Source organism: Microcaecilia unicolor, chromosome 1, assembly GCF_901765095.1.
Source record: "Microcaecilia unicolor chromosome 1, aMicUni1.1, whole genome shotgun sequence".
Taxonomy (NCBI): Eukaryota; Metazoa; Chordata; class Amphibia; order Gymnophiona; family Siphonopidae; genus Microcaecilia; species Microcaecilia unicolor.
This window is the reverse complement of record NC_044031.1, coordinates 508,255,231-508,276,060: the sequence shown is the minus strand read 5'-3', so window position 1 is coordinate 508,276,060 and position 20,830 is coordinate 508,255,231. Positions and strand designations below refer to the sequence as shown.

The window sequence follows — 20,830 nt, the reverse complement described above, 5'->3', positions numbered from 1 at the left end:
AAAGATCCATCTGCCCCAGATGTCCAAATTGTGATTTTGGTACAGCAGAATTTGAATGTCCTACACTGCAGTGTGGCCAAGTAGCAAAGGGGAGTGTTGTAGGTGTGTTTTGGGCAGGACTAGTGAGGGACCAAAATTAGGACGTCCAACTGTGATAATCAAACAGGAAGAAATATCTAAGTCAAAAAAGGTCATTTTTATTTTGATCTGTTTCAATCACATCCAGGAAACAAAAAGGTGCTCTGATTTGAGCAGCTGACCACTGGAGGGATTAAGGTATGACCCCCTCATGAATCCACCAGTGGTCACTGTCCCCCTTCCTCACCCCTGAAAGTGACACCAAGGAAGACTAGGCTCCCAGACAACAAAAGGTACTATATTATGGGCATTTTTGAATACAGCAGCAAGCAGGTCTGAAGGGTAGCCTAGTGGTCAGTGTAGTGACTGTAAACCAGGGAACCCAGGCTCAAATCTCACTTCAACTCTCTCTTTTTTTTTACCTTTAAGTGTGAGCCCTCCAGAACCAGGGATATACCTACTGCACCTAAATATTAAAGACACCTGCAAACCTGAGGACTATTGAGGTGGTGTACAGTAGGTATTTCACTGTCTCTGGAGGGCTCACTATTTAAAATAACAGAGTTGCAATGGAATATGAACCTGGGTGCCCTGGATTAAAGTCCACTGCACTGACCACTAGGCTATCGTGGTCTGTAGGGATGTCTGTTTTGCCATTTTTGAACAACTGCTGCCACACATATGTCCTGTCCCTGGTTTTCTGGTGTTCATAATTTGGACATTTTATTTTGGAAACTGGCTGTTCATTTTGGACCTTCTCATATCTTGTCGAGCAGCAAACCCCAATGTTTGTCCTATTCAAAAATGGCTATGAGATGGACCGGGCGGGGGGGGGGGGGGGGGTTGAATGCTTTTTGCTAGAAATATTATTTTGCACTTTGAGGTCCTCTCAAAAACGCCCCTCCATGTGTGTTAGGTATGTGCATTTGCTTGAAACAACATAGAAAATGTCAATGACATTTTCCATGTCGTTTCATGCTTGGATTTTTCCCCAAAATGACAGGAAACCCTCCATGATTTGTTTTTTTTTTTTTAAAGTGTCACATTAATAGTGCACATTTTTCACAAAAAGTGCACATTCTTTCAGAAAAGGGTGATCTTAATGATATTGCTCCTCACTATTACTACCACTGGTATTACTTTTAATTTCTATAGCCTTACTAATATGCAGCTCTGTACATAAGCACATGAGACAGCCCCCACTCAACAGAGCTTACAATCTATTCAAGAAAGACAAACAGGATAGAAAAGGAATTAGGGAGTTACATTTATAATGGGAATGATTAAAACAATATTCCCCTAATTCTATAAAGTTACGTGCCCAAATTGCAACTAGTGCCCAAATTTGCATTCACAACTTATAGAATAGGATCGGTTGCACTTGTAACTACACACACTGTAACTTAGACCAGCTCCTTACATCTGATTAACTGTACAAAGAACTTGCCTTTAGTTTATCCACCCATTTATTTATCCCAACTGACTCTGTACCATGCATCATGTCGATGTGCAAACAGAAGAAACAAATCTCCACAAGAGTATGTAGTGTATGATGAGACAGTGAAGATGACTCAAAAAGAAGACAACACTCCAGAACTTAAATTGACTTAAATTGCCTTCTCCAAGTAAGATTTACCTAGAATTTATTCACAGGATGGTGTTTGGCTATTAGCCTCCTCAGCAGTGGAACTCTGCACCACTTGACATAAAAAGTAATATCACCCACTCTGCATTTAGGAGGAAGCTAAAAGCCTTTTTTTCAATAGGCTTTCAGTCACTGTATTTGATTATTTTTATTAATCAACGCTTTTGTTTGTCCATAGTGCTGTCTGGATGCTCTGATTTTAAATTGTATTCTAGAATCTTCTCAGTTTTCCTTCTTTGGAATGATGTTATCTGTTTTTAGTGTTGCTCTTAAATGCTAGTGGTACTTCGTTTTGGCAATTTTTTAGTTGCAAGTATGTGGGATATTGTCTCTTTTGTTACATGTTTATAGTACTGGATTGTAAACCACACTAATATTAATCTGAAAGGTTAACTAAAAAATGAATATGCATGAAATAGATTTACATGTTCTGCCTCCAGTGTAAGAAAATGTATCCCTTTCATAGTCATTGTGAATTTATGGATTTTAGGGGAAGGGATTTTGCATATAGTTCATGCCTTTCTCAGTTCATCCTGAAAACCAAGAGGGTACTTCAGGACCTTCTTGAGAAACATTGCTCTAATAGGCATGTTATGTGCTCTCAGTGTAAATGTTGGAGTGACCTTTACACTATTGAAATAAATATGATTTCTCCCCTCTGTAACAGTGGCTAGCCACAGGGGGCCTGCCCCCCCCCAATTAGGGTTCGGGCCCCTCCCCAAAATTGAGGTGCAGTCTGATGCTTTGGCTGGCAGGGGTCCCCAAGCCCTGCCAGCAAAAGCCCTCCTCCTCGCAAAGCCAGGTAGTTAATGGCACATTCCTGGGCTGCCACTGCAACCCCCCCCCCCCCCCCCACACACACACACACGCTTGATTTCTGCGAATCTGAGCATGCATGAGGAAGGCCCGTCCCCTGTGCATGCTCGATTTTTGTATATGTGCAGGGGAAGGGCTTCCCTTGTGCATGCTCAGTTTCACAAAAAACCAAGCATGTGCACAGCAAAGGGGGAGGGGTGCTTGTCCAGCACGGTGGTTGCGGCCCAGAAAAAGTGCTACCAACTGCCTGGCTTTGTGAGGAGGCCTTCTGCTGGTGGGGCTTGGAGACCCTCACCAGCTCAGGTATGTGGTTGTAGGTGTGGTAGGGCAAGGTTTGTGCCCCCCCCCTCACCTTGGGGTCAGGAACCCCCCAAATTTGAGGTCTGGTTATATGTATGGTAACAAATCGAGCAAAAGGTAACCTGCACAGTGGTACTGACTTTAAAGTACATGAAACCAAGCACAGCAAATTCTGTGAAGACTGCTTCTTCAATGTAAGTATGAAAACAAGTTTCATAACTTAATAAGGAGCTATGGAACAGATACCTTGCATGAAGTTGACCCAAGGATGAAGAAGTAGAAAGAAAATTCAATTCTTCAACAAAAGGAGGACAGAGTATTCTCAGAACCAAAATATTTTTCACATATGCATAAATGAATCAGCAGAGCAAACTGGGGTCACTCTTAGATTCTATTCAATATGCTATGAAATACATTCAAAAGTCTCACAAAAACAAAGATATCTCCCAGAGATATTCCTAAATCTCTCATTATCTAATCTAACTCAAAGATTTATATACCGCAAAATCCAACAAGTCCTAAGTGGTTTTCAACTTTAAAGACTGCCATCACAGAGGTTAATATAAAACAATAATCTAAAAGAAATAATTAAGAAATAAAATACAATAAGTATAAATTAATATAATAAAAAATTACACTGACAGTTATTTGTTAAAGAGATAGGTCTTCAATCTCCTCATACAGGAGTATAAAGGATCTAACCTAAGAGTCAAAGGCAACTCATTCTATACTGAGCCTGAAAAAAACAGAAAATGAAGCTTTCCAGTGCTTACTATACTTCACGCCACCAGGCGAAGGGAAAAACAGCAAGCAACGATTTTTCAAACGGCGTACATTTTCAAAAGAAGAAGAAGAAAAATACAGTTGTTCAATCAAAAAAACAGATAATGAATCATAATTGCCTTATGAATAAAGCATAAAACTTTAAACATCACTCTTGCACCACGTGGAGGGGCATAATCGAAAGGGACGCCCAAGTTTTCCTGGGGCCGTCCTCGAAGGGCAGCTCCAGCAAGAGGTGGGGGAAACCCATATTATCGAAACAAGATGTTTGAAAGAAGGACGTCCACGCCTTCGTTATGCCCTCTGCTGACACACACTGCGATGGACCTGAGTATGACATTTCAGGCTGGCAAAAAAAGTTTTTAAAGTTGTTTTTTTCAGGGTAGGAGAGGGTTAGTGACCACTGGGGGAGTCAGGGGAGGTCATCTGGTCAGTTCAGGCACCTTTTTGAGGCTTGGTCGTAAAAAAAATTGGACCAAGTAAAGTCGCCCAAGTGCTCGTCAGGGACGCCCTTCTTTTTTCCATTATCGCTCAAGGATGCCCATCTGTTTGGCACGCCCCAGTCCCGCCTTCGCTACACCTCTGACATGCCCCCGGGAACTTTGGTCATCCCCACGATGGAAGTAGTTGGGGGATGCCCAAATCGGCTTTCGATTATGCCGATTTGGGCGACACTGAGAGAAGGACACCCATCTCCCGATTTGTGTCGGAAGATGGGCGCCCTTCGCTTTCAAAAAATGCCCCTGATAGGCATTTTCAAAATGACATCTAAGTCCAACTTTGGACGTTTTACAGAAAACATCCAAAATCCAAATAGAAAAGAAGGTCATTTTTGAAAAAAGGAAAATGTCTTATCATTTTTTTTAATACCGTTTCGAACTAGGTTTTGTGCTTTGTACATGTTTTTTTAACAATTTTTGGGAAAAAAAAGTCCAAGTGAAAAATGTAGAAAATCAAGCCATTGGAATGTAGGACGGGCCAGCATTTTTAATAGACTGGTCCCCCAGACATCCCAGGAGAGCAATGGAGCACCCTAGGGGACACTGCTGTGGACTTTAAATGAATACTCCCAGGTACATATCTCACTGTTGCTCCCTTATCTTGTCTGTTGAGCCCCCCCAAACCCACTCAAACCTACTACCCCCAACCGTACACCAGTATAATAGTCCTTGTGGGTGAATGGGGCACCTATATGTGGGTACAGTGGGTTTTATGGTGAGTTTTGGAGGGCTCACAGTTTCTACCACAAGTGTAACAGGTAGAAGAAGGTATGGGCTCGGGTCCATCTGTCTGCAGTACATTGCACCCCGCACTAGACTGCTCCAGAGACCTGTATGCTGCTCTAATGTACCTGAGTATAAAATCTGAGGCTGGTAAGTAATGTTTTAATCACATTTTGGGGGGTTGGGAGTGGATCAGTGACCACTGGGGGAGTAAGAGGAGGGGGGTCATCCCTGATTCCCTCCAGTGGTCATCTGGTCATTTAGAGCAACCTTTGTGCCTTATTCGTTCTAAAAACAGGTCTAGCTCAAAACATCTTATTTTTAGTCCTGGACAGTTTTTATATCAAGAATCTAAGAAACATAGGGGCCCTTTTATTAAGCATGGCTAAAAGGTGGCCTGCGCTACCCCCAACGCAGGTCTTTCCCACATGCTAAGGCCACATTTAGCACTGCTGGAATTGGCTGATTATTCTATTTCGGCAAATAATGGCCATGCGATCATTTTCCCTATTAGCGTATGGCCATTAGCGTGTGAGCACTTACGACACCTATCTTGTAGGAGATAAGGGTTCACATGCTAACCATGTACTAATCAGTTAGAATGCAGCCAGGGCCGCCGAGAGAGGTTGTCGTCGTCATCGCCGCCCCCCCCCCCCCCGGGCCACTGGGCCGCAGTCCCCACCCGCCTCCCTCCGTCCGCCACCGGGCCGGGCCCCCTGCATTGAAATCATCACAGCGCCTCACCTGTCACCTCACTCTGTGACTGAAAGTGCAGCAGCGGCAGATCGGATTTCCCTCCTTCGGGCTTCCCTCCCTGTGTCCCGCCCTTGCGGAAGTACATCAGACGAGAGCGGGACACAGGGAGGGACAGGCCCAAGGGAAGCGAATCTGATCTGCCGCTGCTGTGCTTTCAGTCACGGATGGTGACAGGGGAGGCGCTGTGATGATTTCAATGCAGGGGGCCAGGCCAGTGGCGGACGGAGGGGGGAGGGGTGGGGACTGCAGCGGCCTAACCTCGGGGGTGGGGCTGAGCCTTTCTTGGAGGCCCGGGCCTGGGGAATTTTGTCCCCCCCTGCCCCCCCTCTCGGCGGCCATGCATGCAGCAATGTAACTGCGCAACCAATTAGCTCAGAACATACCTACTCTCCACCCCCAGACCTGCCTCACCACTAAAAAATGAAAACTATTTTTTAGCACAGAGGTAGCGGTGCGCACATGCAAAACCTACTGCGGGGTGCCTGAGCATGTCCCATGGTAGTGCATGTTCACCTGTGTAATCACGCATTAGTGCTTACCACAACTTAGTAAAAGGACCCCATAATAAACAGAAAACCTTTTGCCTGGAAAATGACTCTCCTTTTCCAAAAGCTCCAAAAGGGTTCTTAAGCTCTAGATAAATAAATGCTGCTAGTTTCTCATAAATCAGTTTTTTTGCAGCACTTATATCCTTAGCGCATACTGGGCCCAAATTCTTCAAATTGCGCCTTTTAAAAATCAGCGCCTAAAAACCATGCAGTTAATGTGATTCTATAAACTGATGTCTAAGTTAGCACAGTTTATAGAATATGCACATGTACCTAAAACCAAGCCTAAATACCTGCACCTAAGTTAGGCGCAGATAGATAGGGTGGATTCCATAATAGTGCACATAGTTTTTTTGAAATGCCCAGAGCCCGCCCATTCCACGCCCATAACCATGACCTCTGTATGACTGTGCACATTCGAATTTACGTGCACTGCATTGTAGAATATGTCCTAGAAAGTTGCGTGTAAATTCTAATTAAAGCCAATTAGTGCAGCTAATTGGGTTAAGCACCCAATTATTGGCGCTGATTGGCTTATAATCAATTAAGATGTGCGTCATGCGGCCAAATTATTGCAGAACAACTTAAGGCACCATATATAGATTTGGGGGACTGTCCTTTTGTTACCTAAAAATCCTTTTTGAAATAATACCCTTTGCAAGCCTTCCAGGCTGAAGGCCCAGGATCATGCATACAAGAGAAATCTACTGGACCAATAAACGAGAGCGGATTATTTGAGAGCCTAGTTATAAAAGTAAGAACATACCTCAACAGTTCTGCACGTGTTTCCAGCTGACTTATTACTGCTTGAATTCTGTCATGCTCCAACCAGCAGTGCAATGCCATCACTGAGCTCAGACTGCATATTAGCATAAAAGCAATTACTTGCACAGTAAATAATTCCACTATGTCAATAGCAATTTGACTTTCAGCACTTTAATACATTTTTTTTAATTTTCTGTGTATTTCATATAATAATACAATATGGCAGTCCACCTAGGTGGGTACTTCATATCTAATCAAGTGCCCCTAGGTACACTATGAAAGCTGTATGCTTGCCTGGGATTACGCTATGGTACTTATATAGTTGAATCAGAATTTAGCATCTAAGGGAAGAAAATGGAAAAGAAAAAAAACATCAGTTTTGTTTCCCTAGAAATAATTTACTCTTAAAATCTGTGTTTTCCATGAAAAGTTGGCTTTATTTATTTAAAATATATCTAACCAAAAGTGATTTAGCAAAGTCAGTTCTGAAGTTTCCTTTTTATAATATGCCCATAAGAAAATCAGAACTGCACTGCTCTGTAGCCTCTTGGGAGGGGAATATATAAATTAAATAAATAAATAAATATTTATTTATTGTGGGGTCCTTTTACTAAGCCGCGGGAAAAAGGGCCCTGCGGTAGCGGCAGGAGCAATTTTCCCATGCGCCGGGGCCCTTTTTACCACAGCAGGTAAAAGCCCACCCCCCCCAAAATGACCATGTGGCAAGATACATCTTACCGTGTGGCCATGCGGCAGGGAGCAGTTACCGTCACCCAGTGAGGTGGCAGTAAGGGCTCCCGCAGTAACCCGGCTTTAACTGGGCAGTGCATGGTGATGCCCCATTATCGCCGGGTTAGTGTCGTGCTATAAAAAAAATTTTCGGCCACGCCAGAAATGACACACACTCAAGCCAGAACTACTGCCAACAGCTGCATTGGGCCGGCAGTAGTACCGAGTTAGCGTGCGGTAAGCCCGCATTGGGCTTATCAACGTCTCAATTTGTATATCTCGACTTTACCCAAAGTGGGTAACAAAAAAACATACATACCGTTCATTAAACATAAAAACATTCATACTTTAGTGAACATAAAGCATTTGCCTACAAAATAACATAAAATACTCATGGCTATGCTCAGATTTTGTGAAAATGCACCTCGGTTTCAGATCTAAGCAAGATAATATTTTTCATTGATGTCAACAGAAGCCTAAAACCAGTAGCATCTTATACAAATTTTGATTCGTTGAAGAAATAAAAGTCAACAAAAAATACCTGCTCATTGGACTAACAATACATGTTTGATTAGTTTTCAAGATCCAGGCTAAAAGCCCACCTCTTAATGCTGCTTTTCACTCCTAACCACTACTCACTTGCCCTGTACCCTTTTATCCCCAACCTCTTTAATCCCTTACCTGTTCTGTTTGTCTGTCCTATTTAGATTGTAAGCTCTTTGAGAAGGGACTGTCTTTCTTGTTTGGTGTACAGCGCTGCGTATGCCTTGTAGTGCTATAGAAGTGATAAGTAGTAGTAGTAAGATCAGTGTCCCATTTTTCAGGCCATCAACTATGGGTGATGTTGCTCTACTTAGAAGTCTGGCTTTGAGAGGGTAAAATTATAAAGGCTTTTTTGGATATAAAAATGCCGTTAAAACAAGTAAACGGTCTCTTATAAAATCACCTCATGTGTAGAAGTCTGCCACCCGGAGCGGATCACCACTGCACAACCCCCTGGCGCATCATCTCCACCCCCCCAAGCGCATCGCTCTTACCTCCTGGGGGTGTAGGGAGCAGTCACGCGGCTGTCGGCGCCGCCGGTTCCCTGTCCTGGAACAGGAAGTAACACCAGAGGGAGCAGGGAACCGGCGGAGCCAACAGCCACACAGCTGCTTCCTGCACCCCCTTGCAGCGTGCACCCGGGGTGGACCACCGCCCTGCCCTTGGTATGCCACTGCTTGTATGTGACTCAGATGTTTGGGAGAGGGGTTTTGGCAGATTGCAGGTGGAGTCACGCAGGCCTAAATTTTTGAGCATAACTTTTAAGCTCCAAAATTATGATGAATTTTCAGCTGAAAAGTAATGCTCCTAAATTTGGCTGTTAATAGAGAACAAATTTAGGGGCCCTTTTACTAAGCCGTGATAGGCACTAGCGTGCAATAAAAGAACACTGCCACAGGACATGCTGAGGAATCTCATGGTAGTTTGGCCATTAGTGTGCGCTACTCCCATGCTAAAAAATTTTTTATTTTTTGGCATGGGATGCGTTTCTGGGGTCGGAGAGTAGATATGCCCTGTGCTAATCAGATAGCACAGGTACATTACCGCACCCTGCCTGATTTGCGCAGGAGTAGGTGGGAGCTTATCACCTTCTAAATAGGTGGTGGTAATGACCACGTGTTAATTGGGAAATTAGCACATGGCCATTATAAAAAAAAATATGGAAAGCTGGCCGTTTTACCGCCATGCTAAAAGTGGCCGCAGTGTGCAGAAAAAGAGACGGATGAGGGGAGATATGATTGAGGTCTACAAAATCCTGAATGGTGTAGAACGAGTAGAAGTAAATCGATTTTTAACTCGTTCCAAAGACTAGGGGACACTTGAGGAAGTTACATGGAAATACTTTTAAAACAAATAGGAGGAAAAAATTTTTCACTCAACAAATAGTTCAGCTCTGGAACTCTTTGCCAGAGGAGCTGGTAACAGCAGTTAGTGTATCTGGGTTTAAAAAAGGTTTGGACAAATTCCTGGAGGAAAAGTCCATAGTCTGCTTTTGAGACAGACATGGGAGGCAACTGCTTGCCCTGGGATTTATGGTGTGAAGTGTTGCCACGATTTGGGTTTCTGCCAGGTACTTGTGACCTAATAGAAACCAAAACAGGATACTGGGCTAGATGGATCATTGGTCTGACCTAGTATGGTTACTCTTACGTTCTTATGTAACCCACACTCTGACAAGAGTGCTAGCCACTTTTTAGCGCAGCTTGGTAAAAGGACCCCTTAGGAAGCTAACTTAGCAGCATAAATTAAGGAGCCCAGCCTTTTCTAAATATTGGGCCCTAAATGTCTTTTTTAAGGAGAAGAAATAAATAATGAAAATATACAAAGGAAGTTCTTTTGTAAAACAGTATATAGTATTCCACATTTGTTAGGTTATTTTGGCTGTTGAAATTTATTGGACTCTTTTTTTTTTATCTGTTGGATTTTTCTGTTGCACCAAGTGGAACTGGCATTACTTAATGGAACTAAGAGATAAGAAATAGGCTTACAAGTGAAAACATATTCACCTTTTGTCCTTGGAAAACATGTGAGAGCGGAGCAACCTGGCAGTCTTTGTGTATTCCAAATACTTTACACATGGAACACGTTGGCACTTCGCAGTTCAGGCAATAGATATTAATTTTTTCGTCCTCATGTTCATCGCACGCAGGTTGCTCAGATTTACGCTCAGGTCTGTAATGAAAGCAATCAGTTATATAAAAAGAAATGTTACAGAAATCTGCTTCAATGGTCAAGAATTCATGAATGTACCACCATGAAGTGTGATGTTAGATGAAAGCAGAATTAACAGCTAACCAAAATCCATCAAAGCTGCTTTGGACCATTTCTGGGTCTCCCATCTCTAAGCATTCTGGGATTAGAAGTCTTTCATTTTGTATTGGCGATACAGGTGAAATCCCAATATGCCTAGAAATGAGAGAAACAGGAAATAATTTGAGTTGATAGCAAACTCTGGGTAAAAATCTTTCTATACTATAAATGACAAAACAAGTTGCAGCTCCATTCTAAAGGAACATGGGGAATTTGCCCTTTATTCCCTGCTTCTGACTTCATATTCTGTGAACCAACAAATCCTGCCTGCAGATTAATATATGGTATCAATAGGTGGGATTTGCTATCGCAGAATGGCATTTTTCAGACCCTCTCTATTAATAAATATTACTGCCTTTATAGAAGGCAGAACCTGCTTCCTATGAAGTGTTTCTCAATGTAGCCCTCAGGACACACTCAAGTCTGTCAGACTAATGTAAAGCTAAATGTATTTCCCTGGTAAACATTTTGCACCTAGGAGTCCGTAGAGTAGCTTAGTGGCCAAAGCACTGGCTTTGACTTTCAGAGGTGCCTGGTTGAAATTCCCCTCAGATCAGTGAAAAACATTTAGCAGCAAGCTTTAAAAAAAAAATTAATCAGCACGGCACAGAAACGGAACAAGGTTTATACACCATTAGCAAAAACAATATAAAGAGCATCAACTTGCAAAAGCAATTGAAATAAAAGAATGCTGTACTACCGAAATTGTCTATAAACAACTCTGGCTTTTCTTTCAGTTCTGAGCCACAGAAGCTGCTGCCTTTGTACAATGGCAGGCATAGATGTTTTGCAGCCTAAATGTTTACAGTTTTCGGCAATTTCAGAAACTTGGACATACCAAATATCAGCATTTATGGCCCTCACACCTAGACATTTTTGTAAGGCATATTTGAATGTCATGCTTGTCATTTTACAATCTGTGGCAAAGGCTGCATAGGAAGGTTTGTATTGGCTCCAACGTAGCAGTTCTTGTCCCACAAGGGAAACCTCACTTCAGAAGAAGTGGACATGTGGAGAGGAGGGGAAGTGCTGAGCCACAGAAAACATCTTTTTGTTATGGCAGGGCCAATGGCGTAGCGAGGGTGGCTGCCACCCGGGGCAGTTCGCTGCTGCGCACCCCCCCTCCGGCTGCAGCATGACAACCCCCCTCGGCACATCAACCCCCCACCCTCGGCGCATCACCCAGGCCTCCCCTCCCCCCCCCCCCGAGTGCATTCTTGCCTGCCGTGTGCACGCCGCTGGGGGTGTGTTGGTTCAGCTGGTTCCCTGCTTCCTCTGCCCTGGAACAGGAAGTAACCTGTTCTGGGGCAGAGGGAGCAGGGAACCAAAGGAGCTGACACCCCCCCCAGCAGTGTGCACCCGGGGCGGACCGCCCCCACCACCCTGCCCTTGGTACGCCACTGGGCAGGGCAAAGGCTCAGTGACGATACCATACATAAAGCATGGGTTGGGATCTGCCATGGTGACAGAGGACTGTTCTAGTGCCTCAGACAGTATAAGAGGCTGATACCCAGACAAGATCACAGAAGGGACCTGCTACACCCCAGATGGGGAGGGTTAGGGGAAGGTGACAGGTGAGGGACAAGAACCACTGTTTCAGCTATATTATGCTGTAACTTTCTTCAGGGTATCTGTGAGGTCTGCAGTTTGTCTTTCCATATAGTGAGTTCTCAAACCTGATCACCTCAGGCTTCAGATAGGTGGTTTCCTCAGGAAGAAAGGAGATTTTGGTGGGAAACTGAGGGCAGGAAAGTCCATTGGTCGCAAATGTGAATTTTTGACAGGAAAGTCAGTTGGTCCAATTTTTTAAATTCTGGTGGGAGTGAGGCTGGAATTCATTGGGACAGTTCTGCTTCTGGAAGGGAGAGAAATTTCTGTAGGTCATAGTCCTAAAACTTTGGGAGGGGAGGAAGGAGATGTCTGTCCTCGGCACCAGTCCTTTTTAAACTGTTTATTTTGAATGAGAAGTTGCCATGCTTTGTTTAGGAATAGCCCTTTGATGACAATAACAGATGTATAATGAGCCAAAGACAAATTAAATACATTTTCAAAAAGATGTAAATATTTATGTCACAAGATCCGTTACGTTAGATGGGGCCAGAATATTTCCTAGAGAAAATAGATCAATCTTACATTGACTAACAGATACAGAAAGAGCTGAATAACCTAATATTAGCAAAAGGCATACAGGAGGCAGGCTTCAGTCTACCCTCATTAAAGCAAAGAGAAGATGTTTCTTTGGTGAATGTTCAACAAGGAACTAATGTTGATATTACGTCAGACCTTGGTGAAACAGAAAAGGATGGAATTTGATATACCAGCTTTCCATGATTACAATCAAAGTGGTTTACATATTATACAGGTATTTATTTTGTACCTGGGTCAATGGAGGGGTTAAGTGACTTGTCAGAGTCTAACCCAGTTCCCCTGGTTTGCAGGCTACTGCACTAACCATTAGGCTAGAGTTGCCTCCACAGACATAGTAATTCAGCATTGCAAGTCAGGAAAGGACCACAGCAGAATTCAAAATGAACAAACATTGCTAATTAATACAAGTAAAAAAATATGTATAAAAATACTGAACCAAAAGCTAGATACTGAACCAGTGTTAGTGGAGGAGTCACAGATCGGATTTGCAAAAGGTAGATTGACAAACAGTAGCACAAGTCTGTTCTTACTGTAAGAAAAAAAATAGCCTACAGACTCAATGATTGCTGTGCAGAGGGACTGTTTATGGTGCATATTGCAACGTGTAATATTGGGATCGTCCTAAACAAGAAAATAAAGGCACTCTGTTACTTGTCCATGATGAGGGTGCAATGAAATGTTATATGTGTGGGTATAGCACTGAAATAGTCTCCGCTGCTATTTTGGTTGTGTTGCATGGATGTCCAGACTGACATTCCTTAGCTGTGCTGACAGTACTTGATGTGGCCACAGCCAGTTTTATAGTGGACTGGGGACTACTGGTGCAGCAGTTGTTTGAGATGGATAACTCTGGAATTCTGAAATGGTTCAATTCTTTTTTTTCCATCAGAGCATATCCAAAAGGTGATTCGTGGGTCAGAGGAGTCACGGTAAAAACCCTTTACTTCAGGGGAGTCACAGGGTTCTTTGCTGTGTGAGGTAACATTTATTTGCAGCCATTAACTGATTATTTATTGAAGCAGGATTTATCTTTTCATATGAACGCTGACATTGTGCATTTTTTCATACCCATCAACCTTAGGCTGGAGGTTTCTACCATGGCTGAATCATGTTTACACGTGGTGGGTGGGTGGACTGGATGATGTGTAATCATTTGGTGCTCAATTACATTAAAACTGAACTTCTTTGGAAATAGGGAGATGAATGAGAGATACTGGTTCTGGAGTGGGTTGGAAGAAGGGGGGATGCTGGCTACCTGGGGAGGTAGCGAGGGGAAGGGAAGAAGCTGGACTGTGGGGGGAGGGGTATGGCTTTGAACTACCCCTGGGGATGGGGGTGGGAAGGGCAGGGTGCATGGCTAAAGGTTCATCTAGTGCCTCAGTTGCTGGCTCTGTCCATTAGAAAAGTACGTAGCAAAAGAAAGTAGACTGGCATGCACAGTAATGAAAAAGAAACATAGCTAAATAATCCAGAGCTAGTATATGCAAAAGTAGTGTGGGTTGGAATTCACAAGCTCTCTAAAATGAATGATAGGAGAATGAAAAATACCCCTCTGTGAGTACATCAAGACTTTAAAATCCATAGGAATTCAGTACTCTAGAACAAGTAGGAGGTGAAGGGGCCATCCCAGCTGACAAACTCAACATATACAGTCAGCTTCTGGCTTCAGAAGAGCTTCCAGTACAGTTTGGGCTCCATAAATATTTCTAAATACAACCAATGGAGCACTGTGCTGCTAAAGGACTTAAAATAGGTACTGATCCATTGGATGTTTCAGGAAAACTAGGAATCTGAGTCACCTTCTGTTTTGCTTCCCTGATCAGGTGATGGTGTAAACTATCCATGAGGTAATACCAGGAAAGCTGAGATCACAATGGGAAATTGGCACAGGTGTCAGTGTAATTTAATTTAATTCAATTTAATTTAACACGGACATTTATATTCCACTTTACCTTTCAGCTCAAGGCTGATTACAATTGTAGCACAGAGAACATCACATTTTACTTTACTTACACAATTTAAATCCTTTAACTAGTTATCTAAATCATACAGCTAATAAATATTTCCGAAGAGCACATTATTAATTGCAATGGGAACAATGGGAGGTCACACTTACATACACTACAAAGAAGTCAAACAAAACTAAAAACAGCTCAAACTTGTAAACAAATAATATCAGGTGCCTGATTCACTTCTCAACACAGGAACCAGCAGAATAATAGTCCGATATGTTTTTTTTAAGCTGTTCTCCTAAATTTGCACCCTACTTTCAGTCAATCCTGGAAGCCTAAGCTTTCAGCTGAAAATTCATCTTCATTTAAGAAACTAGGGGCCTGTTTTAGAAAGCTGCGCTACCAATTCTCTGTGCGGCAAATGAGAGGACGTCCATTCAATTCCTATGGGCTTCCTCTCATTTGCCATGCAGGAATCGCTAACGCAGCTTTGTAAAAAAAAAAAAAAAAAAGCCCTAAGTACTCTTTAATTGAGCAACTGCAGGAGTAGCTTAATGGTTAAGTGTAGCAGGCTGGGAACTAGGGGAGCAGAGTTCAAATCCCACCACAGCTCCTTGTGATCTTGAGCATGTTTATCAACCTTCTACTGCCTCAGGTACAAATGTAGGGCCCCTTTTACAAAGCTGTGGTAAAATGGGCCCAGAAGTGACATTGGTGCATGGATTTGCCAGGCATCAAGGTACCTTTTTAGCGCAGCGGGTAAAAGGATTTTTTTTAAATGGCGGTGCGGTAAGTGTAAACCCTTGCTGCACAGCAATTTCCAGAGGGAGCCCTTACCACCCCACTTTTAGGAGGTAGTAAGGACTCCCAGCGCTAACCTGTTGGAAACCGGGCCGCACACGGGGCTGCCCGATTACTGCTGGGTAAGCCCCCGGTGCTAAAAAAATAAAACTATTTTTTCAGCACCAGAAATGGCATGCATTGGGGGCAAAGGACTACAGCCCAGTAGTAGTGCCGATTGGCGAGTGGCAAAGCAGTGGTATGTGTACACTGCTTTGTAAAAGGGGGCCCTCAGATTCAACACAGCAGTATTTAGGGCTTTTTTTATTTTTTTTATTTGCAGGTCCCATGCTAATTTTTCCATTAGGACACGGAACTTGCAAAAATTAACACAGGAGGCACTAAGTACTCCTGTTTTTTTTTTTAATTTTTTATTTATAACCATTTAAATTTTTACAAGCGATAAAACAACTTGCCGGAAATACAGAGGAAGTAATATATAGGAATTATTTCAGTCAGGTAATTCTATTCTCTTCCTTAGACCACTAAATAGGGAGAGTGAAACAAGACAAGGAGATCAATTACAATAAACAGAAAAAAATGTGGCATTAACCTGATTATCCCCAGATATTACTCGTCTAATTCATTATTCACATTGATCATCTGGTTGGCTTCTTCAAGGCCAATATGGTGTATAGTCATAATCATTTCATTGAAAACATACTTATTGTCCAATATTAGTTAGAAATAATACATCTGATTACATTCTTTCTCTTTTAAAAACCAGAAGTTATTTAACAATACATATACGTAAGTCTCTAATTCAAAGCCCACTGATTAAAGTAATCCCAGGTTTTCACAGGCTTCACTCCTTTTAAAGTAATAATTTGAGGAAATATTTCTGTTTTAAACTCAGCGCTGGCCAGTTAGCATTCGCTAATGGAAACACAGTAGCTAATTAAGGCTTCCACGCCTATTCTCCACCCATGACATGCCCCATTATTGCCGGGTTAGCGCGGAAGCCCTTACCGCATTTAATCCCCAATCAAGCCTTTCATTTTCTGGGTTGATTAGGTTGAGGACACTGTGGAAACAATGTTCACAGTTGCTGATAGTCGAGAGTCATTGCCATCATTTAAGGATGACATCCAGTGGTCAGATTGTAGATTTCTGGAGGGAGACCTGGTTCATGGTCCTCAGCTAAAACCTTGGCACTGTAATGGCCAAATTGGGTATATTGGGGGGGGGGGGGGGGGGAAACATAAAACAGGGCAAAAATGCCTGGGTAGTTGGGAATAATGACTCCTGACCCCGGTCCTCATTCCAGTTGAACTGGAAGGACAACACAGCAAGAGGAAACTACCAGGACCAAAAAAAAGTGTTCATATTGAATTCTCTTGGCTAAAACCTGAAAACTTTTTTGATAAATTTTAAGAGTTTTCTCTTTGATAATTGTGACTTTTTAAAAACGTTTTAATGTACTTCCCCATATAAATTATATTGGCTTCTTATTCTGTTAGCTACCTAGAAGCACCAGTTGGGATTTGCAAGGTAAACAAATTCCGTGTTTGATTAGAGTAGATTAGATTTTTCTGCAGTTGGTTATCAGAATTTAAAGCCTGAAGGTTTTGTGAGTTTTGTGATCAAACACTTTAACATATAATAGGCTACAGTATACTAACTCCTGGAAAGCAGCACTGTACACATGGGGAGAACTACAGCAATAAATCATGATACATGTGTCTTAAGCCGTATCAATGTCAACAATGCTATAGCTACCAATCAGTGCATTACCTGGTAGATTCCTGCTTATAAATGTCAATGATATTTCCACCAGCAAGTTCCTCTGCAGTCCATACACTCCATGCCTGTCTAGGATCACTTCATGCCTACAGGATGGGCATCGGAATCGACCCCCTGATGCCACTGTGTTACCTCCTCTTGTTAGTAAATATGGGTTGGAGGACTGTTCTTGCAAAACAATAAAATAGCCATTTAGCAAAACCATGCACAAATATTTGCATACATTCAAGATACGGATTTCCTCTCTGTTTCTTGTTTTCGCTGGCTCATAGCTTTAGGGATAATGTGAAAACAAGAATTGTGCCATCAGCTTTTCTGAAGTGGTCAAGAATGAATGGAGTAAAGCAGAAGTAATTTAAACAGAGGGAGTTGTTTAATTCTTTAATTTCTGTGACAACTATTGAGAAAATGAGGTGCTGGTAAATTATTTTTGATTCAGACACAAATCCTGGGATTCTATATACTGCGCCTTAATTTCAATGTGGAAAGCGAAGCATATTCTGTAACGTGGTGCACTTAAATTCTAAGGGCCCTGATTACTAAGCAGCATTATAGGGGCGTTAACATTTTTAACACGTGTTAACCATGTACATGCGTTAACCGTGTATGTGCCTACAATATCCCTATAGGCGCCTACATGGTTAGCGTGCACACTAAGGGGTCCTTTTACTAAGTTGCATAGGCACCTATGCGCACCAAATTGGAGATTCTGCCCAGTTACCGCGTGGCCCTTGCACTAATTTCAATTTTGGCCTGCGTCCACTACACGCATCTGAAAAATATTTTTTATTTTATGACACGCGTAGACCATTACCACCCGGTTACCTTATGAGACCTTACCGCTAGATCAATGGCTTGCAGTAAGATCTCAGACCCAAAATGGACGCATGGCAATTTTCATTTTGCCGCACGTCTATTTTCGGCAAAAAAAGGCATTTTTTGTAGGTGCGCTAAAAAATAATTCTATGCACCCAAAACACACGTCTACACTATCGCAGGCCATTTTCAGCGCACCTTAGTAAAAGGACCCTAAGTGTAGGCGCACTAAAAACACTAACGCACCTTAGTAAACAGGGCCCTAAGTCACATAGTTGAAAAGGGGGCATAGCCGTGGGCAGGACATGGGCATTTCTAAAATCTATGCGTGTTGTTATAGAATTCACCTGCTGTAAGCCCAGTTTAAGCATTGGGATTTACTCCAAGTAAAACATAAAGTAAATGGCTGCAACTAAATTTGGTCACGTGGAGAGGCCTTGGCGTATTCTATATACCGCACAGCAATTTAAGCCTCTTCTATAAAATATAGGTGTACTTTAGAGAATACACTTAGGTAACCACTTGTAACCACTCGCCTCCACCTACCCTCCTCTCCTCCTTCCTGTTCACATTAATTGATTTGATTTGCTTACTTTATTTTTTGTCTATTAGATTGTAAACTCTTTGAGCAGGGACTGTCTTTCTTCTATGTTTGTGCAGCGCTGCGTACGCCTTGTAGCGCTATAGAAATGCTAAATAGTAGTAGTAGTAGGTGTACTTTTTTCCGTGCTGAATTTTTAGGTGCCATATATAGAATCTAGCCCAAAATGCCACAAACACATACGTGGGACTTTCACTAAAGAAACAAATGAGCAGATCATTTTTAAACCTATTATATCTATTGATATTTTTAGTTTACTGTGGACAGATAAGTGTCTGAGTCATTCTTGTCAGGATGTGGAACAGTGAGGCACAAGTAAGTTTAGAATTAAATGCCTTAGGATAGTGGGTTATTCTTCCAGTGTTATTATATATTTTAGAAAAATTCTACGCAATAGAGTCTTACAGATTGCGTTGACTTTAATAAAGAAAAAATAAAATCAATACAAATCTATTCTATTAAAAACAAATCCACAACAGTAATTATGTAAAAAGATGACACTTCTACAGTGAATGTATTCAAAGAAAAGATTGCTCTTCTCATCAAATTGAAAACCCGCCACGTCAAAAACCTACCTGGAAAATATCACTGGCACACTTTCTGCATAGGTTGTGCTGACAAGGTAGAATAACCACAGGTTTTGTGAACATCTCTAAACAGATGGGACAAATAAGCTGTTTCTCCAAGTTATCCATGGTTTGCTGCTCTTTGGAAAAGTAATTGAGAGAGGAGCTCATCTCCCAGCTAGTTTGAGGAGTGTAAATTCCAAATTATACCGTGCTGACCACTTCCCAAGTTTGTTCCCCTAAAATCATTCCAGAGATTTTGTGATCTGTTGTCCTTTGAGTTCCTCCGGCTGGAGGACATTGTTTTAAGGGTGGGCTGAAGAGAGCTGGAGCTAATTTTAGAAATGATGTCACCGGAGGCAATACTGAGTTGTCCATATATGCAAGTGACATGAGGATGGATCCAAGCAGGTGACAGATCACAGGGATGAATGAGCAACAGTCTTGTCTAAAAGAAAGTGAGAGGGCATAAAAGAACTAGGCAGTTGTTAGTGACAATGCATCACTCACCATTTAAGGAAAGCATACGTGTTAAAATGGATAATGAAAAGGTTCATTCTTTATCTCTCAGGCCAAAAATAGAGAGCCTGCACTGTAAATTATGTTTGAGAAAAATAACGGGAAATGAATTATCTTAAAATTCCACTCGCTCCCTTTTCTTTGCATCTTAAGTCTCTTTCGAGACATGTGACCTTTGAACCACTACAGCTAAAAATTCAAAGCAATACTGAAGCAAAAAGATAGAAAGTAAGCTTTAAATTAATTGGAATATTCAAATAAACTTTAAAATACCAACCTTTTTGAAACGAATTTACATTTTTTTCTAATAAGGGGAAAGGGACAGACAAAGAGTCTTGCACCAGTTTTTAAATGTGGTAATCAAAATTTGAGTTTCCTGCAAGTGTTTAAAGGGAAATTACAGCTAAAACATATGCAAAACCCACTGCAGCTCTTAGAGTCCTGGCTTTCTCCCCTCCCTCTCAATTTCCCCTAGGGATATGCACAGAAAAAAACATTGTCAAGCCATTTTCACTTTCTTTTCTCATTTTTCAGACAGTTTTTGGTTTATTTCACATATTTGCATCAATGATATTTTAAAAATATGTATACGAACTTTTTAACATGCATTCATAGGCGGTTGATGACTCTTGTTTGGAGAGGCTAAGGTGGGGTGAGGCTACACTAAGGGGTCCTTGTATTAAGCCGTACTAAAAAGTAGCCAGTTCTGCTGTCAGCTTGTGGCTTTACCTTGCACTGCGGCCACTTTTAATGTGGCGGTAAAATGGCCACATTTGCTATTAATGGCCACAAGCTAATTTCCCAATCAGCGCTTTACCATTACTGTGGGAGCCCTTACCATCACCTATTTACTTGGCGGTAAGGGCTCCCATGCTACTCCTGTGGTATTCGGGCAGTGCACAGCAATGTGCCTGCGCTACCTGTGTAGCGCAGGGCATGCCTACTCTCTACCCATGGGCATGCCTCCTGCACTGAAAAATAAAAGCATTTTTCAGTGTGGGATTAGCACGTGCTGGGTGGTACAGTGCAACGGGATCATCAGCGGGTCCGACAGTAGTGCTTTTTAGTGTACGGTAGCCATGCACTAGAGCTACTGCAGCTTAGTAAAAAGGCCCCTATGGCAGGGTGGGATGGGGTATGGTGGGGCAA

General features: G+C 42.2%; 1 protein-coding gene across 1 annotated transcript in view; it reads right to left on the bottom strand.

Moving 5' to 3' along the window:
* The window catches only part of TRIM55 (tripartite motif containing 55), a 134,422-nt gene extending 114,950 nt beyond the window's left edge, over window positions 1-19,472 (bottom strand). Inside the window, 7 exon segments of the mRNA XM_030215139.1 lie at window positions 6,916-6,935; window positions 6,938-6,972; window positions 6,974-7,008; window positions 10,193-10,358; window positions 17,171-17,207; window positions 17,210-17,342; window positions 19,172-19,472. Coding sequence (XP_030070999.1) covers window positions 6,916-6,935; window positions 6,938-6,972; window positions 6,974-7,008; window positions 10,193-10,358; window positions 17,171-17,207; window positions 17,210-17,342; window positions 19,172-19,333 — 588 coding nt within the window. The 5' untranslated portion in view covers window positions 19,334-19,472.
* Between the last annotated feature and the right edge of the window lie 1,358 nt (window positions 19,473-20,830).